The 27,105-nt window shown below is 49.8% G+C and overlaps 4 protein-coding genes across 4 annotated transcripts; 3 read left to right on the forward strand and 1 right to left on the reverse strand.

The window, feature by feature from the left end:
* The first annotated feature begins 247 nt into the window (after positions 1-247).
* Positions 248-3,509, forward strand: LOC117843425 (pectinesterase QRT1). Its single transcript, XM_034724013.2, has 5 exons — positions 248-1,095; positions 1,558-1,747; positions 1,856-2,062; positions 2,620-2,855; positions 3,143-3,509. The coding sequence occupies exons 1-5, from the start codon at positions 752-754 to the stop codon at positions 3,288-3,290; spliced, it is 1,125 nt and encodes a 374-aa protein (XP_034579904.1). The 5' UTR covers positions 248-751; the 3' UTR covers positions 3,291-3,509.
* Positions 3,510-3,967: 458 nt separating this feature from the next.
* LOC117843424 (uncharacterized) lies at positions 3,968-8,490 on the reverse strand. The gene is made up of 6 exons (XM_034724012.2): positions 7,418-8,490; positions 6,614-6,699; positions 6,428-6,532; positions 5,579-6,346; positions 5,213-5,435; positions 3,968-4,875 (listed from the first exon to the last, which is right to left on the reverse strand). Exons 1-6 carry the CDS (start codon positions 7,725-7,727, stop codon positions 4,211-4,213), a joined length of 2,157 nt encoding a protein of 718 aa, XP_034579903.1. The 5' UTR covers positions 7,728-8,490; the 3' UTR covers positions 3,968-4,210.
* Positions 8,491-10,393: 1,903 nt separating this feature from the next.
* LOC117843426 (uncharacterized) lies at positions 10,394-11,381 on the forward strand. The gene has a single exon (XM_034724014.2). It carries the CDS (start codon positions 10,515-10,517, stop codon positions 11,079-11,081), a length of 567 nt encoding a protein of 188 aa, XP_034579905.1. The 5' UTR covers positions 10,394-10,514; the 3' UTR covers positions 11,082-11,381.
* A 5,196-nt stretch (positions 11,382-16,577) lies between these two features.
* LOC117846628 (uncharacterized) lies at positions 16,578-19,206 on the forward strand. The gene is made up of 3 exons (XM_034727859.2): positions 16,578-16,754; positions 17,740-17,821; positions 18,083-19,206. The coding sequence occupies exons 1-3, from the start codon at positions 16,743-16,745 to the stop codon at positions 18,907-18,909; spliced, it is 921 nt and encodes a 306-aa protein (XP_034583750.1). The 5' UTR covers positions 16,578-16,742; the 3' UTR covers positions 18,910-19,206.
* Positions 19,207-27,105: the final 7,899 nt, after the last annotated feature.

Below are 27,105 nucleotides of genomic sequence, written 5' to 3' on the forward strand. Positions count from 1 at the left end.
AAACAACCCTTCCACGTTCCTTGCCCACGACACTGAGAATTTTAACCACTAATCCTTCTGAATTCCATGCCCACAAACTGGGGCCTCAACGCGTGCCAGGCACTGCCCGCGATCCGCTGCATGAAGCTGTTACAAGCTTTATTCCAAAAAAAAAAAAGCTGTTACAAGCAGCGTCAGTTCGCGACGATGCCGTGAACGAAATGGCCCTCCGATCGTCCGTGACACGAGAACACGTATCAGGCTCAGCCGTGCACACAACTCCATGGCACGGCCGGCCTCTCGCACTGAATTTCTCTGCCGGAACACACCGAAACCGGCACTGAATCAAGGGGGAAAGCTAGGCGCCTAGCGCGGCCGGCCGGCCGGTTCGGCCAGGCGCGGCCTCGTACTTAATGGCGTCACTACTTCCTCACTCCTACAACGTCTCGCATTCCACCCATTCCATTCCGTCCTCCCCAATCCTCTCGTATCATCACCCTCGTCGCCTCGTCGTCGTCGTCATCCTTCCTCCCATGTCATGCAACGCAGCGTGCGGAGCGACACAATCACAGCCACGGCGAGCACTCTACATATCCATTCCCTGACCACAGCGATCACACCTCGCCGACGACCGAGCTGACCATAGCTGCCACGAGCTCTGCTAGCCCTCACGTGTGCAGCTGATCAGCCGATCGACTAGCTCTCTACTCGACGGGACAGCCTGACCCGAGCCGGGGGGCAAGGTCCGCGGCTGGGGGTGAGCACGGCGCCCATGGCCGCGGCCGGGTGCGAGCGACGACGCTGCGCCTGCGCGGCCGTCGTCGTCGTCCTGATGTTCGCCGCGTCCGTCTCCGCGGCGGGCGGCGCCGCGGACGGGTTCATAACGTGGGACGACCTCAGCATCCCGGCCGCCGCCGTGGCCGCGCCGGGCGGCGTGTCTGAAGGCGCCATGGGCGGCGGCGGCGCCGTGAAGGCCAGGGCGCGCCACGACCTGGAGACGATCGTGGTGTCGCAGGACGGGACGGGGCACTCGCGCACCGTGCAGGGCGCCGTCGACATGGTGCCCGCCGGCAACCGGCGCCGGGTCAAGATCCTCGTCAGGCCCGGCGTGTACAGGTGCGTTGGGTGATCGGCCGCCGCTGCGCTGCTTGCTATGCCTCCGCCTCCACTACCGCGTCTCTTCTCTTCTAGTAACTGCCTCAGCGTTAATGGGGTATTAAGTGATCACGACGTGTGCTCGATCGTCTCCCTCTCTTGCCCCTTGGTCTCTTCTCTGCTTAGCTGCAACTCTTCTCTAACTTTTTTTTTCCTTTTTGCTTTGCTTGTTTTGGACAGCCAGTTCATTCAGTTTTCTACTAGTAGCAGTTTTCCATTTTCTCAGTGTTTAAGACTTGAAAGCAACTCGGTGCAGTGTCGTCTAGCTTGTGAACTGCAAATTTTAGGCTTAACAAGTAGGTGCTAAATTTGTGCATTGCTTCCTTTAATCTGGTATGAAGCATCCGATTTTGCGTAGCAAAAACTCTTTCACTGTAATTTGTAATGAATATAAAAAAAGTGTGCAATGGCGGGTGGGTGCAGGGAGAAGGTGACGGTGCCGATCACGAAGCCGTTCGTGTCGCTCATCGGCATGGGCACCGGGCGAACGGTGATCACGTGGAACGCCAGGGCGTCGGACATCGACCGCTCCGGCCACCAGGTCGGCACCTTCTACTCCGCCTCCGTCGCCGTCGAGGCCGACTACTTCTGCGCCAGCCACATCACCTTCGAGGTACGCGCTCGAGCCTAGCTTGTTCAATATCTTTCACCGAAGCTGTTGTGGTTGTGCACGATCTGATCCTCTGGTTACATGAATGAATGTGAACCCGGCGATCGGCAGAACTCCGCGCCGGCGGCGCCGCCGGGGGCGGTTGGGCAGCAGGCGGTGGCGCTGCGGCTGTCCGGCGACAAGACCATGCTGTACAGGTGCAGGATCCTGGGGACGCAGGACACGCTGTTCGATAACATCGGCCGGCACTACCTCTACAACTGCGACATCCAGGGATCCATCGATTTCATTTTTGGGAACGCAAGGTCCCTGTACCAGGTAGGCAGCAAGAGAAATTTTCTCAAATTTTCGCGATGGTTTATAGCCACTAAATTTTCTTGACAAAAAAAATCCAGACATTCTGCGCTGCTAAACAAGCTGCCATGTTTTGACCACAGTACTGGTTTTATTGCTGACACCATTAGCTTGCCTTTCTCCGTGCCTTCCTTCGCTTCTGATCAATGGTGTCACGTTGCTATCAGAAAATCGCAATTCAGGCACTCACCAACCCTGCCATTTCATGTTCTTGCAGCAAGAAATGCTCCATCTTTTAGTCCCTCACTTTCTATGTGTCTAGCTTGGAATGCTCTGCTTGGACACACCGGTTATCACTTAGGTTACCTAGCCGGCTCAGTGGAATCAGGTCGTTAGGCACTTATCCCTGCACGACGCTCAAGCGCTCTTGCACAAATCCATGCTCAAAACCTCAACGGATTCAGTGGTCACATTCTTTTCGTACCCTTCGCACAACTGTCCAGGCCAATTGGCAATGACAGCGATGTCCCGTTGCTGCTCCTCCTTGATGCTGATTGCTGGACGTTACAACGAAATCGCAGGGGTGCACGCTGCACGCGGTGGCGACGAGCTACGGCGCGATCGCGGCGTCGCAGCGGAGCTCGCCGACGGAGGACTCCGGGTTCTCCTTCGTGGGGTGCAGGCTCACCGGCTCCGGCATGCTGTACCTGGGCAGGGCGTGGGGCCGGTACGCCCGGGTGGTCTACTCCTACTGCGACCTCAGCGGCATCGTCGTGCCCCAGGGCTGGAGCGACTGGGGCGATCGGACAAGAACAAAGTGAGCTGCGCTTCTACCATCATCATATTGTTTTTACTGCTCTAATCACAATTACAGTTAACTGAACCGGTTTACAATTTACCTGACGATCAAATTCATAGGAAGTAGGTAGGCAGTTGCCCAGCAGGACAGGCTCACCAAACAGTCTTTAGTTCTTTACAAGGAAATGCAGTTAGTTACCACATGTGACTCGGCTGTTACCTGCCGGGTCTTTCCAAACCTGACAAAAACGATACGGCACAGCATCGTTTCAGAGATTGATATTTCTGGGCTCAATTTTTGGACAGGACGGTGCTGTTCGGGGAGTACAGCTGCAAGGGTCCAGGGGCGAGCACGAGGCAGCGGGTGCCTTGGTCCCGGGCGCTCACCTATGAGGAGGCGCGGCCGTTCCTCGGCCGGAGCTTCATCAACGGCGAGGAGTGGCTCAGGCTGTAGATCCATCCTGCGGCCGTTCCTCAGTCGGAGCTTCGTCGATGGCGAGCAATGGCCTAAGCTGTAGATCCTGCAAGTTCTTCACACTCCTCTGTTCAGTCTTCTTCAGTGCAGATAATGTACCTAGCAAGCAGCTTAGTCAGTAGACAAGTACGGTGTACCATATACTACCATGTAACAAACCTGACACGTCCATATATGTGGTGAGATACTGCGATGAGATCTGTTTGGTCTGCATGTGTGAAGGGAAATAGGGGAGGCCAAAGTCCATCATGTGACATGCCTCTGTCAGGGACCTCAGGCCTAACATAACAGAAAATCAAAATGATGAGATCATGGCGTGCCTTCCTGAATTCTTAGTACAGGCAAGTTCAGATCCAGGATGCCACAAATAGATGGCACATGACCCGCAGAGTGAAAAATGCTCTCATTTGGCAACCTCTTCAGATCAACATGCGCAGCTGCATTTCATGGGATGGTAGGATGCTCATCATAGCGATCAGAATGGATCATCATGATTGGCTACGAGAATCAACAGCACCTAAATGCTGACACCAACTGAGAAAAGAGTAGATACAAAAATTGCAATACAAGTGAGTAAGGGCGAGATTTCAGTCTAGAAAAATGAATGAAGTTAAACTGATTGCGATGAATTGAACTATAGTCGAGGCAGGAAGACGTCACAGCAAAAATACTGCTATATAACGTGACTGGGAAGGGTACCATTCAGCTTGCAATCTGTGTCTCGTAACATAAACACCACATCTACCAGCAAAATAAGAACACTAGTAGAGGTCCGTGTATGACAAAGAGGTGACAATTCGCTCTGATATCAGCAACCTAGTAAAACCCCTCCCTGGGGGTTTCAATTACCATATCTATAGCTATGTACATGAGTCTAACGAGTTTGGGAGTCCCAAACCTCATGTCTTGCCAACATCTACACCTACTTCCCCGTTGCAGTCTTGTTCACCATCATCTCTGGGACGCTTCCCTAGAATCGTTTGTTTCTCATCCTCCACAAGTAGGGAGGAGGTTTTATCAGTCAAACTAACCTCAGTTTGCTTGCTAGCTTCTGTTTGTTTATCTCCATTGGAAGTTGTTTGGATAGCTTCAAGGCCTTGCTCAGTCACTGATTTATCTCCATTGCAGATTGCTTGGGTAGCTGCAAGCCCTTGCTCGGGCACTGGTTTATCTCCATTGGAGTTTGCTTGGGTAGCTGCAAGCCCTTGCTCAGGCACTGGTTTATCTCCATTGGAGTTTGCTTGGATAGTAGCAAGCCCCCGCTCAGGCACTGGTTTATCTCCATTGGAGTTTGCTTGGATAGCAGCAAGCCCTCGCTCAGGCACTGGTTTATCTCCATTGGAGTTTGCTTGGATAGCTGCAAGCTCTTGCTCAGGCAGTGCAGAACTGCTAGAGTCTAGCACGCCAACAGATGAAAAATTATCAGGTTGCCTTGTTTTGACACCATCTGAAGGTATTCGTGACAACACATTTGTCTTTATTTCAATATCAACCCATTGGTTCTTCACCCAATCTTTTGAGATTCTTACATCCTGTAGCTGGCATACCCGAAAAAAATTCTCTCCTGGAATGATATAACAACAGAAATGTCACCATCTTCATGCACATATTGTAAATGATGATACATTTATTAGAAGCACCCAATCTTTGTCTGATGCAATATGATTACACATAGATCACACATTGTTTCATGATAGATTTAATAAAATTAGCATACTTGAAAAGATAAAAAAGGAAATGATATACAATTTGGGGTTTAAACCAGCAGGAAAATGGTGTACTTTTAACCATGTGGATTTTACTCTGTTAACTCAGTGCTAGAACATATTTTGTCAAAGCAACTTTTGTTTCTCATAGGGTAGACAAAATAAGGAAATATTGGTTGAACAAGGAAAAGGCACCTGGAAAGTATACTTGGAGGCTATCTGCAGCAGGGTTCTCTAAACTGACAACAATTCCTTCCCACCAGCCGCTAAATTGCCAGACATCAATAGCAGTTCCAGGTATCAAAGCAGCACCATTAACAGAAATATTTTGTTGAGGGCGTGGCCTAATTCTTAGTCGGTCTGGGCTTCTCAGTCCCAATTTATCAGGAAGAGCCAATGTAGAGGCAGGCACTGTCTCCTGCACAGAGGCACATAAACTCATATTGAAGAAGCACGAAATGATATCGACTTTTGATCAGAGAATGCATTTTATACAAGAACAATAGAATAGATCATGGCATTGAAGGAGAAAAGAAAAGAGGCTCAAGTCATCAGTCATACCTCCAATCTCCCACTATCATCAGCATTTTGGAGATCATCATACTGAACCTTCAGTTTGTTATGATTAATACATGACTTTAGAACAGTGCACCTGAACCAGCAGCCAATAATGCCACTGTCTTGAGACAAGATCTCTACTCTGTCACCAGCACTGTATGTGGGCTTTAGTTGAATCTGGGGCCCTATAAACTTGATAGAGAAATGCTTTCCAGGAGATTGCTTATTATTTAATATCTGATAAGGTGGTATGGAGTCTGCTTGTGGACCTCGACAGATTTTAGTGCCCAAACATTTTGAATAAAGCCTTTCATACTGCTTTTGAAACTTAGTCTTCCCAGGTGTGATTTCACCATCCTTTTCTGACTCAGCTGGAATTTTCAAGGACAGAACAACAGCTTGACTAAAATATCCACGCAGTGTACTCAAGTCAAAATGCTTGAACTTATTTTTGCTATACTGGCGAAAGCAGAAACGTATCCCAACAAAAGAAGAAGTTGGCAATGCATTGGAGCATTTTTCATAATGGTCAGGAGTTAAAACAGTTGCAATATCATCAACACATTCCACACTGATTACTTGCGTAAAAGGAGTAATGAAAACTTCGCAAGGATGAGGGGGAGGAGGAGGTATGGCACAAGCAAATTCCTGGTTTTGATGAAACCACCGCACTTTGACCTTCTTCTGTCCCTTCTTATCTTCATACATGTCTTCCAAGTATGCAAGATAGCGACTTTCTTCCTCTGACAAGACCAGCACAAATGTGTGGGTCTGCAAAATAAGATGCCATAAGACATTCTGGAAGATCTAGACATGACCATGGCGTATACACAATATCATGACGAAACTTACAGATATTGTGGTTCCATTGCGACAAAAAGCTCGATAGTGCCGAAGCTGCTTGCCGCATGTCCAGAATGAACCGGACCATGTAATGTCTGAGCTGTAGTCTTTCCCCTAACAAAGACAACAGCAAAAATACCAATGAGCTCATAATACATGGAAATAAATTACACAAATTTATAACTGATGACTTACTAGATTTTGGTGCTGAAAGCTATCAGTTTCACTGTATCCATCCAACCCGGTGTCATTATCCGCATAAGATCCGCATTTTGAGAATTCTGAAATGGACAGCAAATTATTAGTTACAAATAAAAGACATTGATATCAATTAATATAATACATATAAGCGTTATTCGGACTAGTTATTGACCTGAAAGGTACTCCAACCATGAGTGAGTGTTATTTTTGTGTTTGTGTGCATGAGTATAGATATAACTACAGGTATTAAATAGAAGCCATGCACTCCCAAATAGGATGATGGTTATCGGATGGCATCCCTGGGGAAGCTTCATTCCTTTTCGGCTGAGAAGCTTAACGGCCTCTCCTCGAGCTTCTTAGCAGATAAAACTTTTTCCACAATCTTCCACTTCTCTTCATGGCAAAATGAATATAATACAAGAGAAAGGTGCGTTCATGAAGTGCATAAAGGAGAACATTTCATTGTGTTTGACAAGCCCTTAGAGGCATGAATTTATTGCATTGTGCATATCACAATCAAACACTTCTACGATAAGTGTAAAGGGAGGCCAGCTACCTTAACAGAATTTATAGGTTCCAAACTGTTACTACTAGGCTGCAGTCATGGTTTTCACTTTTCAGAGCACAACTTTGGCATTCATGGCTTCCAGAACACAATTTAGGTTCCTTGAATATCACAAAAATAAGGCTCAAGTGAACAAGAGCTATGGATTCGGTGACTATAAATGTCAGAAGAATTCATGTACTCAGTAGTAAAAACCTAATAAAACGAAACGGATGCAATCGAGAACTACTTACTCGAGTTAAGTGCCTTCACCGGGAGGAAGGACGCGAGCCAATCCACCACCTCGCGGCGCGACCTCCACTTGCGCGCAAACACGGCCGGCCCACCGCCGTCATCAGCGCCGCCGCCGCACCCCCACGCGGCGCGGAAGTCCTCGGAGACCACGTAGAGCATGTGGCGAAGGCTCCTCTCGGTGCCGACGACGGCGAGGTGGGACCCGCCGGCCGCGTCGTCGAGGTAATAGTGCACGACGCGGCTGCCCCGCTCCTGCGACACGAACTCCTCCCTCCACCGCACGAACACCGGGCCGTCCTCCCTCGCCATCCTCGTCCGCAACGCCCACGCCGCAAGGAAGGACGCCCACGCAAAACAGCCCGGGGGCACGGCACTACGCGAACGGAGGCGCCGCCGCCCGCAGCAAGGTCATGTCCTTCTCGAGAGGGTCTTTGGGAGGACGCCCCCTTAGGGCTCTCAGTTCTCGGCGAAGCAAGGGGAGCCTGGTGCCTCTCGGAAACCTCGGAGGGCACGAGAGATTTTTTACAGGAAACTTCAGATTAACCCGGAAAACAAGGGTGTTGGGAGGGCGGCGGCCGGGGGATTTCTGGGAACCCCCGGACGGGAGGACGATTTCCTAGGGCTTCAGAGGGATTTGGAGGCAGTCCTCGCCGGCCAGAGCGGCTTGAACCGGAACGGGTTAAGGCTGAGCAGGAACCTCTCCATAAAACGGAAGGCGGCGGCAAAGCCCGCTCCTGCGCCGACGGTCGATCCTCGTCAGAGAAACCCCAGAAATTTTCTCAGAAGTGACAGCAAGGAAAGTGGCGGCGGAGGTGGCGGCGGCGGCGGCGGCGGTCGGAGGGACCAGAGGCGTCGGGACGGGCGCACGGGAGGCGCGGGCGGAGGACTCCTCTCCGGGCGGGGGCGCACGCGCGCAAGGACGGCCTCCCTCTCAGTGGCGGCGGGGAGAGGAGGGCGCGGCGCGGGGAAGGAGGAGGAAGGCGGACAGGTGGGAAGGTGAGGAGAGGGGGTTGAAGGGGGCAGGAGAGAAGGGAAGGGGAATCTACTGTGCTTGGCTCCCTGCCTCCCTCTCTTTCGGGTGAACGCAGCGGCGAAGGCCGCATGGGCAGGGCGACGGTTGGTGTGGTTTTCCTTCGGGGGGCAGGTAAAAACTTTTTTTTTTCGGATTGTGATTACGACGATGGGAGGAAGTGAGGAACAAAGTCAAAAACCGCGGTGAGCTTGTCACGGTTTTGTCCAGAGTAAATTGTGAGTTTCACGGTTTAGAGAGCTGGTAGGTCAATGACGTGTGATTGGTCACAAGCTGGTTTATATAACAACTTATACTTCATTTCTATGAGTAATACGTTAATGATTTCGCGTGAAGGATGATCAAGTAGACACGCTAATAAAAACTTCCTTCGGTCTGGGACGTTTCCGACATAAGGATTGAATTGTATGCGATGTTTGAACGCCATTTATTTGCGGAAGGAGGTAGTGGTAGCTAATATAATTTATTTTTGTCAAGTACTAATTTATGTCGATATGCAAATCATATGTAGATTACATATAACAAGTTTAAACATCATTTAAAAGAGTAGGAAAATCCTTGCAAATAGTTTGTCTAGCAGTCAGTGCTCGACAAATAGATGTTTTCCTTTAGAGGGCAGGTAAAAACTTTTTTTGTTTAGGTTTCAGGTTCTAAGTCGTGAACAAAGTCAAAAACCACGATGAGGTGGTCACGGACTCACGGTTTTGTTTAGGGTAAATTGTGAGCTTCACAATTTAGAGAGCCGTAAGCCAATGGTGTGTGATTGGCCACAAGTAGATGAATAGAGTGGTTTATATAGTGTACGGTTCTTATATGAACAACTTACAAGCTGTTCGGTTGAGATTGCTACAGCTGCGCTGGTAGCCTTCTAAAACTACAAGAGCTATAGTTGCTGGTGTTGCAGCCATAGTTGCAGCGTAGCAGCAAAAAATCATAGCTGAACACACCTTTACTTCATTTTTTATGTATAAGTTAGTACGTTAATGACTTAAAAAGATAATTAAGTAGATACGCTAATAAATAGATAATTAAGTAGACACGCTAATAAATACTTCCTTCAGTCGGAAAGTATATGATGTTTCCGACATGAGGATTGAACTATATGTAGAGCTTGATGTCTGGACGTCATTTAGTTGCGAAAGGAGGTAGTAGTACTTCATTTAAAAGAGTAGGAAAATCCTTATAAAACAGTTTGTCTAGTGGTCAGTTCACTTAGTAGTTACCATCTATTATTCATGTCATCAAGAAATAAAAGTGCAACATTTAATTTGATTTATCATGCAAAAAATTATTTGTCTAATAATGTTGAAAATAACCATATCCAACGAGAAATGATTGGATACGCCATGTTCGAAGAGTTTAGCATCTACTTGGGGCTATTATTTTTCTCATTATAGATGTACCACAAAACACATATGACAAATAATGTCAGATTTTACAACAAGAAAGTCATCGGAAGTATATTTTAGCCCTTATTTTCTCATCCATCATATTACCAATTGCTAATAAATCAACATAGGTATGAAAAGGCATTTTGATTATATTGATGCAACTTTAATATATTAAATATGCATATAATTTAATAATGATCGAAATTCATAAAGTCTGACGTTTTCAGAATAAAACACACCTTACGAACATTGACTAACACGAGTAGTTTGGTAGTTTTATTTTACCCTTTTCCAAAAGGCACGTGTGTAGTTTCCACTTTCCAATCACAAACTTTGCTCCGTTGGGATGTGAATGACACCGGTCACCTCAATAGGATTACACGATTTGTTCACGGGGATAAAAAAGGGATGAGTTTTTATAAGTTTTATGAGAGATTTTATTCAAAGTGCTCTTGTAAGCTTATGACGTGGTACCCCTGAAAGCTCATGAAAAATAAATAAAGATATAAACCAAACAAAATAAAACCATAATAAAAAAGATAAAATTAGCTAACTTGGTAGAGGCCTATCACGAAGAAGCAACCACCACAGGCTCTTCCTCTTCCGACCTCCTCACATCCCAGAGACCCGGACACCACCACATCACCGCCCAAGCAGCGGCGACGGCAGCACAAGATGAACCAGCTCTCTCTCCTCCACCGCGCCCTCCACCTACCTCGCCTCTCTCCCAGACGCCGCCATGGCCTCGCCGCCGCCGCAGTCCGAGCTCGCCTCTCCTCCCATGAACCCACCCCACAGCAGCAAGCAGCGCGCCTGGCCATAGCACCTCAAGAGAGCATCGAGGCAGCCGTGTCAGCCACTGATGAGAGCAAGCCGCGGCAAGAGCCCGCGGCAGGCGGCGGCAGGACGTGCGCGCTGCCGACGTGGGCGCTCATCGGCGGCATCACGGCGGGCGTGGGCGTGGCGCTGGCCCTGTCGGCCGGGGCTGGGCCAGCGCTGGCGCTGGGTCCCGAGGGCCCGCTGGTGGAGGAGTTCTGGGACAACATGCGGCGGTACGCGCTGTACGCGTTGACGGTGAGCACGGGGGTGGCGTACACGGTGCTGCAGCCGATCGTGGAGCTGCTCAAGAACCCCGTGACGGCGCTGCTCATCGTGGTGGTCATCGCCGGCAGCGGGTTCCTCGTCTCGCAGGTGCTCAACGCCATGGTCGGCAACTCCGACTTCATCTACAGGTACGAGTAGCGGGAAGCAGCAAGCGTGTGGCGCGCAGCGCCTCCGTGCCGGCGGATGGATCGGATAGATGCGCGCGTGACGTGTCAGTGAATCAGTGGCACAGGTAGTTCAAGCTCGCGAGCTAGCACTCGAGACTCGACCGTGTGTAACCGGGAACGCCTCTTCTTCGGCTCTTCCACTTCCCCTTTTAGCTAGAAACAGGGGTGCTATTGAAGTTGTTTCATGTTTGCCTCGTTACGGTTGTATTTTTTCAGTCTGTCAGCCTGTTACTAGTATTACTTGGAGCAACTTGGCAACTTGCGTTTGGTACTTGGCTCCGATTTGCTCGTCGCGTTATAATGTTAACGTACGCGTTGTTCACGCCCCGGCAATGCGTGTATCTCTTGTTCACACACCAATTGTTTGAGCAGTTCGATGTGTGCTGGGCGCAGCTTCACCGCCGCCGGGGACGCATGGCAACGGCGTGAAACCGGCGGGAGGCAGCGCGGACCGCGCCAACAGTGCCCGCTAGGCGCTAGCTACCGCCATGGCGGGCGGGGGGCGCACGCCACACGCGCGTGGTGTGGGATTATGGGAACTGGGGCGCGAGTGCGCGCGCGGAGGCGAGCAAACAGAGAAGGGACGCGAGATCGCGCGGCAGACCCGAGCCACGGGGCGCCGCCGTGCCCGTGCATCAAGAGACGGTGGCGGGGCCGCGGGTCCTACGGCTGAGCGCTTCGGGCCTTCGGCCTCTGGGAGTCTGGGTACGCGCGCGCGGGCGAGAGCGCCGCTACTTGGTGCATCGGCGAGCGACGGCGCAGAACGTGATGGGCGCGGGGCGGTTGCTGAACTGCGGACGCCGGACGGCCGGACCCGGGCGGGACGGTGCTGTGCCGCGCCTGCTCGTGCACGAGTGGTGGCAACTTCCCGTCCGGCGTCCGCGATAGAAACGGTGAGCGGCGGGCCGCGGGCGAGGTCCCCCGCGGCCACGCGATGGCCGATGGGTGGGCAACTCGTCAGTTGGGAGAGTAAGAGCCCATGACGCCACGTTGGGCTTTCCGCCATGAAGGCTTGTCAGGCCTATTTGAAAAGGCCTCGGCCGACCGGGCTTGCTTTGTATAGCCAGATGGGCCTTGGGGTGAGTGGATCGGGACTCGGGAGCGACCTGAAATTGGGCTTTGGTTTTCTGCTTGTTCGTTTCAACTGAATCAAAAAACATGCTTGACGATTCCCTTTTTTTTTGAGATCAACGATTCCTTATTCTACGTACATTTGCCGATCCAAAAAGCAGACCTTTTGCATTCAGCACGTCATCCTTTTGTAGAAAAAAAGATACTAGCTAGCTCCAAAAACGCTGAAAAAAAGGACCGGTCCTGTTTCGCTAGCATTGGTGGCACGAGTGGTTGAAACAACTCCATACCTTTCTGTCAGCCTGTCAGATTCACTGTCGCGCCTGCTTTGCTGCTCGAGTTCAGAGTCTTCAGACACGCGCATGATGAAGCCCCGCTCCCCAGCTCGCAACTCCGGATGGCAACCTGATGCGCCCGACTGGGCCATGCCGCTCGATCCGTCCCCGTCCCCCACGGACGGTTTCCAACTTTCCATCAACGCCACTCCGCCGCGCCCGTGCCCGAGCCATCACGCTCACTTTCGCTCGCCCTCATTGTTCGGGGTCGCAGCTCGCTCGTGCACTCGTGCCGTCGTCTTCGTCATGACACCTCATGATGCTACGGATCCAGTGCGGACCACAAGTCCACCGTCGTGTGGCCTGTGATTATTGAAGCTGGCTAGACGGATCCATCAGTAGGGAATCAACGCCAAAAGGTCAAGTTGAATTCGAGTGTCTGTGTGTTCTTGAAGTGTGCGTGGCATAGTTCGTTTGTTTATCCGAAGAACCTCGGCTTTGCAGGCTGTCCCGTGCAGCTTAAAGCTTCCAGAACTCTTTTCCCGGGATCCTGCTTCTGCGTCTCGGCCGATGATGCTCCCGTAGCAAATACGCTGTACATGCGCTTCGAGAGATTCTTCTGCCATCGAGTACGGGCCGCTAGTGCATGAGACAGCTCCAAAGTAGTGTAGGGGATCAGTGCAAGTTCGATTTCAGTGTTCCACTGTTCCCTTGACGTCCAGACGTCCAGTAGCTCATTTGTTTATCAAAAGACCCTCGGCTTCATATGCTGTCCATTCTCTCTTGCTGCTAAAGCTTCCAGAACTATTTTTCCCGGGATCCTGCTTCCTCTCGGTCCACGCTGCACAAGTTCAAGAGATTCTTCTGCTCTGGAGTATGGGAACATGGGTCGCCATTGCATTGCCTCTGACTATTCAAGCTCTGCAAGAACAACAGTTCAGCCAGCTCGCAAGTTCGATTTCTGTATTTCCTTGACGTCTAGCTCATTAGTTTAGGTTGGAAATACGTGCCTAAAAAACATTTCAGATTTTATTTGAAGAAAAAATACGTTGATAAAAAATTGATGCAAGCAAATAATACAAGTAAGCAGGCAACATATTGTCTAGAACAAGATTGCGCAAGGAAATTACTCAATGATCCCGCGAAGAACGTGTTGAAGTAGATGTTGTAGAATCAACAAGCGGTCGCTGCCCAAAAACCTGATTGACGCAGCAGCAGCAAGAGATTCAGCACAGCGAGTGTCGCAAGTCACAAGTCACGCGATTTGTCACACGAAAATGGGCGCGAGTTGCGTGTGCATGTAGCAATAGTCTCCTTCTCTCTTATTTGCACCTATTTTGCATAGAGAGGAGACTCCCATATTTAAGTAAGACAACCTCTCCTTAAATTAGCAATATGGCACTAAAGGTTATGCATACTTTGGAATTTTCGGATTAGGTCACGTACGAGCCTAAATCCAACAGTTTATCCAAAGATCCTCGGCTTCGTAGGCTATCCCTTTTCTCCCTTGGTGCTAAAGCTTCGCGCACCATATTCCGGGATCTTGCTTCCTTCTCGGTTTGATGAAACTCACGGTGCACGCATACGCATTGACACCAAGCAATGCTACTGTAGTACGAGCAGTCAAGCAGCACGGCAGCACTTTTATTCCAGCTGCTCGCTTCGAGCTGGCCACCGGGTACACCACGGCCACCTGCTCTGCAGTCTGCGTCTCCACTCTCCAGGACGGGGGTATGGCGATCCGTGTAGTGGCCGAGTGGATCAGGTAAAATGTCTGTGGGTGATGCCGTAATGGCGTCCCTGGTCCTCTGAAAGCGAGGCTCCATCTTCCCGATTCCTTTCCTCCTCGCTTTCGTGATCCCTTTTTTGGCGTCATTAACCATTAAACTTTGTCCGGTCTTTCACAGGCGAACAGTGCTCACTAATCCTTTTCTGGCGTCATTAATCATTAATCCTTTTTCTTTGGGGGCATTTGAGTTGGGTGTAACCAATCGGAATTATCCGTACTATTTAATTCAGCAGGGGAGCCAATCATCGAGTATGATCTTATGCTTCGTTGGTGTTATCAGCATAACCAATCCAATACAAACGATGGTGTGGAATGGTGGGACGTACGCATCGGGTAAACGCCACTTGAAAGCTCAACGCTCGTTTTTGGTTCGGCGTACGAGTGATTTTAGTACGAACTGATGACGTCGGAGGCATCGATAAAACCACATAAATGGTTGTCACAGGTATAACGTAAACGCAAGATGCCGGAGAAACTGTTGCGTACGGGAAGAGAGGCGTTCGATGGACTGGGCTTGGGGCATGTAGCGATTGGACGGACGTGTGCTCCCCGAGTCTGCAGAAATGGACGCGCCACCGGAACATTCACACCGTCCTGGTCCTCGAGCGAGACGGAGAAGCTGGGTGAGCACCGACACTACAACTCGCAGGAAGAAAAACAACAACCCCGCCGTGGAAACGCCGCAAGGGGAGCGTGTTAGGTGGGCGCAGGGAAGAGTACGTGCACGCCGCCGCCATCTTCGCTCGCGGCCCGGCGGTCGGTGTGGCAGGCAGCGGGCACCGCACCCGCACACATGCGGTCGCCGCTGGTTTCTGGACGCCAAACAGCTCGGCCGGCGTCCCGCGGCGTCAATTTCACTCGTGTTTTTGGTGTGTTCTCTCCACGAACCAGCGTTCGGCTCGGCTGGCACAGCACGGGCGTCCGGGCGCGCAGGCCGAGGCAGTCGGGCAGAGCGCGGGGCCATGAAAATGTGGCTCTCGCTGACAACGCGATCGCCTTTCCGTGTCTGGAATAGGGCCACCGGTCAAAAGATTCTTGATGCGAGGGGACGGGAACAACGGACACGGGCTGCAGGCAGCCAGCGCAGCTGCAAGTCTGCAACGAGCCTCTGTTCCGAAAGCTCGCGGGGCACAGCCAGCCACGCAGGAAGGTTCGCGGATCAGCACGGGGGGGGGGGGGGGGGGGGGGGGGGGGGGGGGGGGGGGGGCGAACGGCGAATGAGTTGTGCAGCACATTGGAAAGCAAATGCGCCCCTTTTCGCCGTGCCAGATTGCTACGGACAGTGCCAGTGTGGCAGTGTGTATGCCTATGATTGAAAGGAAAAGCTTTCGCTAGTTTATTTATATATTTATCGCACAGTTGTTGGCCTAATCCCGTAATCCGATCACGCTCCGCTTCACCCTGCTACCAACAAGCGCATAAACAAACGAGCAGGGAGTGCAGAAACTGAACCAGCACGCCCGTCGGCCCGTACAAAAAGAAGGCCACCGAAGAACCCAAAGATTTTGCAGCCCCCTCTGAATGATTTGCTGGTAAGCTGTCACCCACAAAACTCGGAAAAAATATAATATATTCCTTTTTTTAACCCCTTTCCCGAATGAAATTGTGGTGGAGTCGCGCCCATCCATGAGAGTGAGACCTTGATCCATCCCGGCGTCTGCAGGGGGCGCGGGACGGGACCGCGGCGGCATCCTCGTTTCCATGAGCCGGCGGTCGCTAGCGTCCAAACTGTGGAAGCCTCATCATGAAGACGCCGCCAAGTGAGGTGTCCATTTCGCTCGGTGGCTTTGGCCGGGCTCCCTTCTCCTGTTACGCGGCGCGGCCTGGCTGCACGTAGTACGCTCTGAAACTGATGCGCACATCACTGCTGCTCGCCTGCGAGTACCAAGCATCGCCTCACCTGCCCCAAAAGCCATATGCTACGAAAATTTCTGTTCAGCTTTCCTTCTCCTCTCCGTTGTTTGTGTATTTACTACTTACTATACTACCCTGTCATCTGTCTGTAACTCGCTGCCATTTTGTCCGGTGAAATGTGCGTGTCGTGCCATTCCAGAGATGCAGCATTCCTGTCTGTTTGGTATCTTGATTCTACGAGTGAATTGCGCTGGTACTCTGATTGAGGAGTGTCGTGTTCGTGATCACTGATCACACACAGAGGAGGAGGGAGGTGGTCCACCGTCTGCCACAGCCACGGCAACGCCTCGCCACATGCTGCACAGCTAATAAGGGTCAAAGGGCCGCGCGGACCGGGGGGCCCACGCGTCGGTGGCTCTGGGGTTGGTGGTGTCGTAGATTAATTTGCCAGGGCTGCGTGCGCCAGCGAGCTCGGGTTTAAAACGCCGCGCTCACCACCGCTTCTCCCGTCCCTTCTTCCGTGTCCACCCTTCCTTCTCCTTCCTCGCGCACCCACACTCTCTCTACTTCTGCAGCCGACAGCCGCCATCCCGGAGTCCGGAGTCCGCACCAGGAAGGTGACGGAGCCTCGAGCGCCATTCCCATGGCGGACAAGGTAGGCAGAAGAACGCCGATGAGTCCTCACACTCCTTTTCTTGCGTCCTTGCTTTCTTCTCCGGTTTTTCTCTTCATGGGTGATTTTGAGTTCCGTTTGGTATGGATGTTCATGTCTTCTTCTTGGCTCTTGGGGATGAACTTCTGCAACTCCTGTCCAATGGTGTTGATCTCTCTTTTATTTTCAGTATTTTTCTCATCTGTCTGCGAGTTCACTGGATTTACTGCCAGAAATTCAGAATAGAGCCGGACGTAGGAAAAAAAGGGGTCTTTTTCTCTGATATAAAAAACATGTTTTTTTTTGGATACCAGCGTTATGTCCGTTGTTTGATAGAGACACTGGAAAAAGTTCAGTGGGGTTTGATGGATTGATTGCACGCAGTTTTTGGTCCAAAAATGAGTTTTTGTAGCCTAAAAGAGTGCGAAGTACTCAACCGGAGCCTGAGGTATGGCGAGTGAAGTACTGAGCAAGCAAATGTCTCCTAGTGACTCTGGCTAAAGTTCGTTTCCTTTTCCCCAAGGCCCAACCACTTCCATGCCAAGAAGATGAAGTCTGTTTTCTTAGTTTGTCTGTGTCTTTAATCAATCGTTTCAACAAAGCTACAAAAAAATTTCAACCTCTGCTGATGTCCTTTTCACATTTTCTCTATGACACACTTTCAAACTTAGGACTCATGAGTGACTATTTTTGGCGCCTACCTTCTTTAGTTGTTTGGTTAAATTGTGAATTAATCTTTGCTATGCATGTTCTTCTAGAAACAGTTCTTTGGACGCCACTGCATTCTTTTAATTCTTGTTTCAGTAACTAGCGATGAACACCTTTTCCCCTGGTTTGCAAGTTCATTCCATTTGGTACTGTTTAACCTCTAAACAAAAACTTGACAATTGCATTGGAGTATTGTACTGTACCAGTTGTACTGCTACTGGATCTACTTCCAATAATAGCCCGCATTTACCATCATTTAAATCATTTGATCTCATCGCAGATCTCCACGATCGTCCTCAAGGTTGACCTTGAATGCGAGAGATGCTACAAGAAGATGAGAAGAGTCCTCTGCAAGATCCAAGGTACAGTATTGTATAGCCCACCCTCATCACCCTTCACCAGTGCAAACACCTGTGCAGTCTGCCAGTGACAGGGCCTGTCACGCTACCGGGAACGCTCGCTGACATGTGGACCCGCCTTAATCACATGACTGCATGAGCATGAGCGTCCACCTTGGCGGTGGTTGGGCTCACCTGTCACCTCGTGCTACAACTTACAACCGTTTCGTGTTGATGATCGTGCATGACGAGAATGGCTGATTGTGATTGATTTGTGCTGCGCAGACAAGATGAACATCAAGACGATCTCGTTTGATGAGAAGAGCAATGCCGTGACGATCTCGGGCCCGTTCGACGCCGAGAAGGTCTGCAACAAGCTCTGCTGCGAGGCCGGCCGGGTCATCAAGGAGATGGACATCAAAGGCAAGGAGAAGGCCAAGGACGGCGGCGGCGACAAGCCGAAGGCCGCCGCCAAAGGGGCCGAGAACAAGCCGGAAAAGGTCAAGGAAGCCAAGGGTGAGAAGGAGGGCGCCAAGGCCGAGAAGAAGGAAGACAAGAAGGAGGGCAAGGGCGATAAGGAAGCGAAGCCGGACAAGGCGGAGAAAGGCGGCAAGGACGCGAAGGCAGAGGCCAAGAAGGTCCAGTTCAACTTGGACGAGGCGCCCCCCGCGGGGAACGCGAAGCCCGGCAAGGCCGACCTCGGCCCGCTCCTGGAGAAGATGATGGCGGCCAAGGCCGGGCCCGAGGCGCCGCGCGGCGAGCCGATCGCGCCGCCGCCGGCGATGGTGCCGGGCGCCGCGCAGGGCGTGGCCGTGCCGTCCATCTGGCCCGCGCCGGCCGGGTCCGTCTCCGGGTACGGCTACAACCCGAGCTACGAGGCGTCGTCGTACTACGGCGGCGGCGGTGGCTACGGCGGCTACGGCTGCGGCTGCGGCGGGGGCAACGGGTACTGCCGGTGCGGCAAGCCGGCCGCGCCCGGCGGGTACTACGGCGTGCCGGTGTACGACAGCCAGGGGTGGTACTACGGCGGCGCCGGCGCCCGGCAGCCGTACTACGGGCAGCAGCAGCAACCGTGCTACGAGGACCCCAATGCCGGGTGCAGCGTCATGTGATGGCGATCGGCCATGCCCCCATGGATGGAGAGACAGAGCAATCAGTGTGCGGTCACAGTACCGTGGCCAGTGCTGGATTAAAAAGAAAAATCTCCCCTTCTTTTTCTCTCTGTGCCGCCGTGTTCTTGTTTATGCCTGTGGTTTTTGTTTATTTAGGGAGTTGAGTTGAGCATGTGAACAGGTAAGCTGCGATGCTTATGGTGGCTTAGCTTCTCTCTCTTTCTTTTCTTTTCTTTTGCGATGAACTATAATCTATAATGAGAAGAATATAGTAGTAGTATATTTAGATGAAACAAATTGAGTGCTCCTGGAGTCAAATTTGAACGTGCCAATGTGCCGTGATCATGAGGTCCCAAAAGTGGGTTTATGATCCTCTGAACAAAAAATCTACACAAATCCTAAAGTGTCCAGGCTGGTCCCTAGTGCTCAGCCAAGCGGTTGCTTGATGTTTAATGCAATTCTTGCCCCAAGATTCTTGTGCTTGTGCGGTTACCAAACAATCTCTGTGAAACAACTGCTCGCTACGTGCTGCAACATGGCATTTCCAATGCGTCGTCCTGACAGGTACGTGATGAACTGATGACTGGCGAGTGACTGACGGCTCAAGTCCGCAGCGACGAGCCATTGAGCTGGAGCCGGAGGCATGAAACACCGCCTTTCGGCCGCCGGCGCGCAGAGAGATTCCTGAGAGTTGTTCAAAGGTCCGCACATCCGCCATGCGCATTGGTTGGTCAGATCTCTTTGTCTCCTGGGTCAGTTTTGTCTAATCCATCATCGATCAACCAGCCAAACAATCAATCCGCAAAAACAATCCTAATGGGCCCCTTCTCCGACCCACGAAGTCGGGGGATCAGAAACTAGAGAACCAATGGTTCGAGGGGTTCGACCCGACCCTTCGACTTGGCGGCGGTGCGACACAGTGAGCTCTGAGCAAATCGAGAAGGTCTGGCGTCGGCGGCTCCCTGCTCCCGTCCTCCAGCTCTAAACAGCGACAGCTCCCATCCTGGGACTTCAGTGGCGGCGGCTGCCTCCTCCCTTCCTCAGGTCCTCGGCACTCAGCAGCGGCAGCTCCCCATCCTTCGACGGCGAGATAATGAACCAAGTTCGTCTTCCTTGCTAGACGGCTGCGCTGATTCACCGGACCCGGGAGAGAAATCAGAGACGGGAAGCGCGACGACGCCGACGCTGGCGCCCGCGCCCACGCCCGCGGAAGGCTACGCTGGACGGGCGCCCGCATCACAATGCCGCCGGAGCCGAGCGCGCGAGCACGTGAAGAGATACGCAACATTCAGCAGCTTGGAGCTGCCTCGCTGCTGCCCTTCACTGTGGTATCTCGCACCCTCCGCCGCCTCCCCCAAACAAATTCCTCTTCATTCTCTGTTGTGCAATCCCCACACAACGATCGGCGGCCATGCCCCGTGCCATGCAGGCGTAGCAGGCTAGCAGCAGCAAAATATCAGCATGTAAGCGTAGCAGCAGCTTCAAAAAATGAAGCGACCCGTAATATCCATTGGAGCACCACGGGTCAACAGCTAATTAAAATGGATAGTCTGGTGCTCCTGTATACTCCATATGGTTCGATGGTTCGGTTGCGGTTCGCCCTGAGGTTCACCCACGCCCATCTTTAAATCAGTGTACGGGATCGGAGCAAGAACCCGCGCGTGCTCATCATTCAGTTGATCTCATTCATCCTCCGCATTAGCGGATGATTAGCGGAGCTCCCAGCCTGGCACAGAACAGGTGGAATGGAGAGCATCAGAGGCAGGCTCGGAAGTGGAGCGAGGCTTCATGGGAACTTCCGCCTTCTCCCTTTCGGAGGCGTAAAGCCGGGCGCCTCCACGGAAAGGCGAAGAAGCTGCAGACTGCAGATCCTGGCCGGCCGGCCATGCGGCTCTGAGTGATTGTTCGCGATGATGGGCGGGCCATGGCAGTAGTAGCATCTAGGAGTAGCAGCTAGCTTGCTATGTTGAGCTCAGGAGGAAAGAGGCTTTTGAGCGGTTGAACGGATGCTTCCTTCTTTTCTGGTGTTTGATGATGCCTCAGGCTACAGACTACATGGCAGTGGCCGGAAATGGGTCTAGGACATGGCGGTGACGGGAGGATTGGCATGCCCTGCTTTGCCTTGCAATTGCAATCGCAATGCATTTGGGTTCTGGAGCCTGGACCACATGCACGGACAGGGGAATGAATGGTTTCCCAACGAGCAGTGACGGCCAGGCTGCAATTTTCAGGACGTGGTTTGGGGCCGGACGAGTACCCGTCGTACCGGCATGGTTACACTCACCTCATTCACCGCGCCACCGCACATCGATGGGAAAGGGCGCACGGTGATGGAGCTGGACGCTCAGCTTCAGGCTTCAGCCACCGGCAAGGACACACACACGCTGCGTGCTCTATCTAACATGGACGCGCCGACACGGCCCACTGGCGCAGCCGCGCATGAATGAATGCAAGCGCCAGTGGCAGAAATGGTGATGCACAGAGGCGCGGCCCGGGAACGCTCCGCTTCGGCTGGCCTGCAGGAAAAGTCGCCCGGTGGACAAGTCAAAGATCGTGCAGCCCACAGGCATCCGTGACATGTTTGCACTGCGCTCGCGGGCGGACGACGACGCGACCAAGGAGCTGGGGCGGCGCCGCGGGGCGAACAAGAGTTCGTGAACAAAGATTATATAATTATATAGTATGATAAATCTTACTATTACTAATTGGAGGTTCATTTTGAAGCTTCCAGGTGAAGTCATTTAGGATTTCTAGGTGGACACTCTAGAAAAAGAGAGAAATCCTAGAAATTCTCACAAAAAAGCAAAACATCTTACCATCAATCGATAGATTCACTCTAGAAAAAGAGAGAAATCCTAAAAATTCTCACAAAAAAGCAAAACATCCGACCATCAATCGATAGATTCAAATCATCATAGCCATTGGATCTATTATGTTTTCTAAAATATTACCCACCTATGCCATTATAAAAATAGCCTAAAGTAACCCCCTAAATCTATATATAAATTACCCACCTCTGCCATTATATAAAATAAACTAAAGTAACCCCTAATCTTCATCAAAATTACCCACTTATGCCATTATAAACAATATTTAAAATAAATCCCTAATTTGCAACCGAATTGCCCACCACTATTACTTAAAAACTTAAAGTAACCCGTTAAATTTGCATCTATATTACCCACACATGCCATTATTAAAAATAACATGATAACCCTACGTTTGAATCAAATAACCTTAATTAAAAATATACAACTATATCTTGCACTATTGATATATGATATAATCATTAAGGTCTATACACATGATGTGTCACCATTTATAAAGATATAGAGGAAGTGATGAGAATATAGATTTCTATGTTAAAATTGCATCACAAACTTAGGGTTCATTAAACAAATTGAAGCGCATACCTGCGATGCAAAGTGAAAAGTTAGAGATTATAAATGTGGATGAAAATATTATATCCATATAAGTATTGTATTTGAATATTTAACAAATCGAGAGGTAGCTTATGGTAATATTTTTTTAGCAATGTAGTCCCATTTTTTTCCATTGGAGACTCCGCATTAGTTCCCACGAGACAAGCTAGAAAAAAGAGACAAATTCTCATAAAAATCAAAAACATCAAATACCAATCTTGTAAACTCTAATAATCATAGCCATTGATCTATTATATTTTCTAAAAAGTTACCCACCACTATCATTGTGAGAATATTCAAAAATGAGCTCTAAACCTATATCTAAGTTACCGAGCTCAGCTATTATAAAAAATAATCTAAAGTAACCCCATAATCTTCATCCAATTTACTAATACATATCATTATAAAGCATAACTTAAAATGTCATTCTAAAATTTTATCTATATTACCCACGTAAGTTGTTATTAAAAATAACCTAAATTAAACATCTAAATCTTAATCTAATTATCTTCATATGTATCATACAGAAATATCAAAAAGTAAACTAATATATGATTCTAAATTACCTATTTATGTCATTATTAATATAAAAATACTAAGTTAAAGTATATACACATGATGAGTGTCACCATTTAGACCATCTATACATTTATACATGTATGTGAGGAATCGATGAAAATTATTGATTTGTATGCTAAACATAATGTATGGAGGATTGGAGGTGCGATACAAAATGAAAAAAGTATGAATATGGATGAAAAAGTGCATAGAGTAATTATTAATTAAAAATCAATCACAACTGGACAAAGATAGGTACATATCTATATAAGTATTATGTTGACGTATTGAAAAAAATAAGAGAGTGGTAGGTAATCAATTTTGATTATTAGCTAGAAGTTTAATTTCTAAATAAGTTTTAAATATAATAGCTTCTAAAAATATTAGCCCGTGCGGGAGCACGGGTTGATGGACTAGTTATCTTAAATTAACATATCAAAATAATTACTTAGTATGTATATAGATTAGTTTAAATTAGTACTAATACTCATGGATTTGGGAAAAATAAAAGATAACGGTATCATCTTGATCTTACATAGTAAAACAAATCATGCACATCTAGATTGTAATTAGCTTACTATTTAACTGAGAAAAATCTCTAATAAGATGTGCGAAGGTGGGATACGATACAGCCAAGCCGCCATGACCTGCCGGTGATAGCTCAGTAGTGCGCTTTCAACGTGATGGAATCAGCAGCTACCTTTTTTCTTCTCCATCAAAGCCATAGAATCAAACCTGTTAGGCTCTACGGAGGTCAATTTGAATTTTGGAGGATCAGAGCAGCAACAAGTGTTGGATTAGAGAGACCGAGAGGAGAACGCTGCCATACCTTTGGCTTAAAACTCAAAAGAGATGCCGTGCTGTTGTTCTGCCATGTCTCTTGCTCACGAGCATAGTTAGTGCCAATGAGGCAGGGGGACGCGGTGTGGCAAGGGACAATATGTTTGTGGGAGGTGTCGAGAGAGATGCGGCAAGTTCAGAAAGGGTCTTGAAACCTGAGCTTGTGAGAACCTGATTGGACGGCTCAAATCAAGCCCGCACAGAAATCGAACGGTGGGCAAAAAAGCCGTGACGTGGTCTAAGGGGCCAGATCTTGTCCGCTGATTTCATCTTATAGAGATTCGCGTGAGCTTTCATCAAACTGCACATCTTTTTGAGAGAGAGAGGGAGGGAGGGGGGACACCTTTGCATCGCAACCTGCAGTCCTACACGATCACACTGTTGCTGCCACTTAGACACTATTTTTCAACGATTGGCGCGTTCACATGCGTGTCCAAAAATTCCTGGTGAGCACAAGCGTCCAATGCGCTAAATATCTTGTGCTCTACCTGCCACAAATCCCTGCGAGGCAAGAACCAGCTAACCTATTACTTCGCATAGTCACATGTCTGGATGGCCCCAAGACCCATGATGAATCGTGCCTCACAAGCACGACCCATCACCGACGGCACCGCACAGTCAATGAAAGGGGGCGTTTGGCAGGGTGTATGGCCTTGAGCCAGGCTGGTGGGCTGCAAGGTGATCTGAATGAGGCCACATGGCTGGTTGGCACGCTTCATAAAGCACCGTGGAGCCTGCATCGCATGGAACGGACATTTTGGTCGTTTCACACCATGCAGGTTCAAGGTGTCCAACACGAGGGAGTTTGGTGACCTCTGGTTACTCATCACCCTTCCTATTTTTTGTCAACTCCGTCGCCGCCGACCTCACTCCACCAAAGAACAACACGATTACCTCCGGTAGAAGGTGTATGACCTCGTACATCAGCACGTCCGTGTGGTGGAGAAGGAGCGAGGTGGCGGCGCGGGCATCGGCACCGCCCGCGGTGGCAGAGAAGGAAAAGATCTTGCCCTTGGGAACACCAACCTCCCTATCACCCCCATCCTCCAGGCTCATCCACCCGCCAGCGATGCCGACCTCCCTGCCGCAGCTGTCGCCCAGGCTGCTGGAGGGCCGGCTATTGGTGTTTTATACCCGGCAACCTACCGATGGATATCCTGAGATAGTAGATTGGTTGATGAGGGATCATTGGACATGGAACTTGATGGTAAAAGCGAGGACACAAGACACGAATTTATACAGGTTCGGGCCGTGAGTATAGTGTAATACCTTACGCCCTATTTGGTGTGTTGTATATTGCGCCCTGCGTTTGGGTGTTTGCATTTAGGTGTTGTTTTTTCTTGGTTTAGGCTTGAGGATTTGGTCCTCTGTTATGGTTCTATGAGATCTTCGCCTACCAATCTAGGGACCCCTACCCTTCTTTATAGATTACAAGGTATGAGTTCTAGTAGGATTACAAGGGAATCCTAATAGGTGTCTGTCTTCTTCCTTCCTTGCGGGTACTGGGGATCTATCCCTGACAGCGGCAACGAGAACTCGTTGATGGCTAGCTCCATGGACTCTTGCCGGTTTGGCTTGTGGCGGTAGTCTGACTACTCCATGAATGGCCATGCCTGCAGGTAAATTAGCAGTTTAATGGAAGCATGAATTGACGAGGATACGTTGATGTCTGTTTTTGCTTACCGGAATGCACGAAGAGCAGGCAGAGGAGGAGGCTTGAGGCCATCGCTTTCCCTGACATGCTTGGAACCTTTGCCCTGCTTGTCTTGGCCTCAATCTGACAACGAGGAACTCGAATTGGGTGGGGGAACAACTTCAATTCGAAGATTTAAAAGCTCAAATTGGGTGAGGAACAAGGTCAATCCGGGATTGGTAGGGAGTGAGTTTAATTCAGATTTCTATATATCGATCTAGACACAGGTTATACCTATGAGGAATCTATTTTGGCAGTGGCGTGTGCAACCAGAGAGAGATGACAAACTCATTTTGGTTGTCAACACTCAACACCTCCGTGCTTCGCCTGCCGCCTCATCGTCGACCTGACCTGCGCCATGCACAAACGCTACAATCCACAGATGTGAGGACACGCGGGACACAAGGATGGGAGGTGCAGACATATTTCACATCCATGAAGATTCGTGAGGTGCCAAACTCCATTGTCGGCGGAGCAGCTCATCCACGGATCAGGCGAATGGTGTCGGCTACGAGAGTGGATGCGGCGGACGTAGAGAAGGTAGGAGAGGAGTTGGATCGGTGGTAACTATACCATATACTTGGTGCAGGGTAATTTCAGTGTTGTGCGCATGCTACCAAACAGTATCCGTGATGACCCAGGCCCAATAGATACAAAATTACCGAATGATATCTTTGCACCACTGAGCCTAGCTCAGCGGGCCTATTCTTGCTTGATGGGCTAGGCCAGGCCATACTTGCTGCTCCATCTGCGCTCCGGTTCATGAACTCCACGAGATCACCTGCAAACTTCTTGCTGTTCGCGATGTTGATGGACATGTAAGAACCGTAAATGGCGCTACGATAACATCCTCCACGCCCAGGGCACGACAAGCGTGGGTGAGAACCGGTCACAGATTTGGTTTGACTTTGGTTTAGGGAGACAATTTTATTAGTGTTGGGTGGCTCTGATTGATTTGTTGTGCATTGGTAGAGATAAATTCAAATGGAGTTGTCTTGTCCATCAATTATTTTCTTCTTTGCAAATAAATACCATCAGATGAGCAGTATTTACTTCAATCTACGAGCATTATTTTTTTTCATACGTAAGCTACCTCATCTTCTACCATCATTTGAAGGACTAGGTGACCAGAGGGGGTGAACATGAGCCTTTAAAAAATATGCTATGAAAACACACATATATCTCAATTACAACCTCCTCTCTTTTAACCGAGCGGCCCAAAAGATTCTCAAAAGGCAAATAAATCAAATCCGATGGACATGAAACTCGAACCACGGCCTCGGTAGATCACGGGTAAACAGTTCCATCAACAAGAACTTACAAAAGATCAATAATTTATCAGAAATCCAAAGGAACCCAATTTGGTGGGGGGAGGGGGGCACAAATTTGTGGTGCTCAGTGAAGGCTTTGTTAGGGGATCATCCTAGGCTTTCTCACATATGTCCTAGCACCGATTTGCCCCAAGAAATCCGTTCCAAATTGCAGTCAAATTGGAAGAATGAAAAATCCCCAAAAATACCTTCGAAAATCCTGAAAAGGAGAAGTTTCTTATTGAGAAAGGATAGAACAAGTGAGCACGAATTTGAATCTTGTATTACTTTAAGGTATCTGGTTACAAGGTACTCTTAGCCAAATCAAAACTTTGAAAGACAAAAAGCTCAAACAAAGACCCTCTCCTCTCTC

The sequence above is a fragment of the Setaria viridis genome, chromosome 2, assembly GCF_005286985.2.
Source record: "Setaria viridis chromosome 2, Setaria_viridis_v4.0, whole genome shotgun sequence".
In the NCBI taxonomy this organism is placed as follows: domain Eukaryota; kingdom Viridiplantae; phylum Streptophyta; class Magnoliopsida; order Poales; family Poaceae; genus Setaria; species Setaria viridis.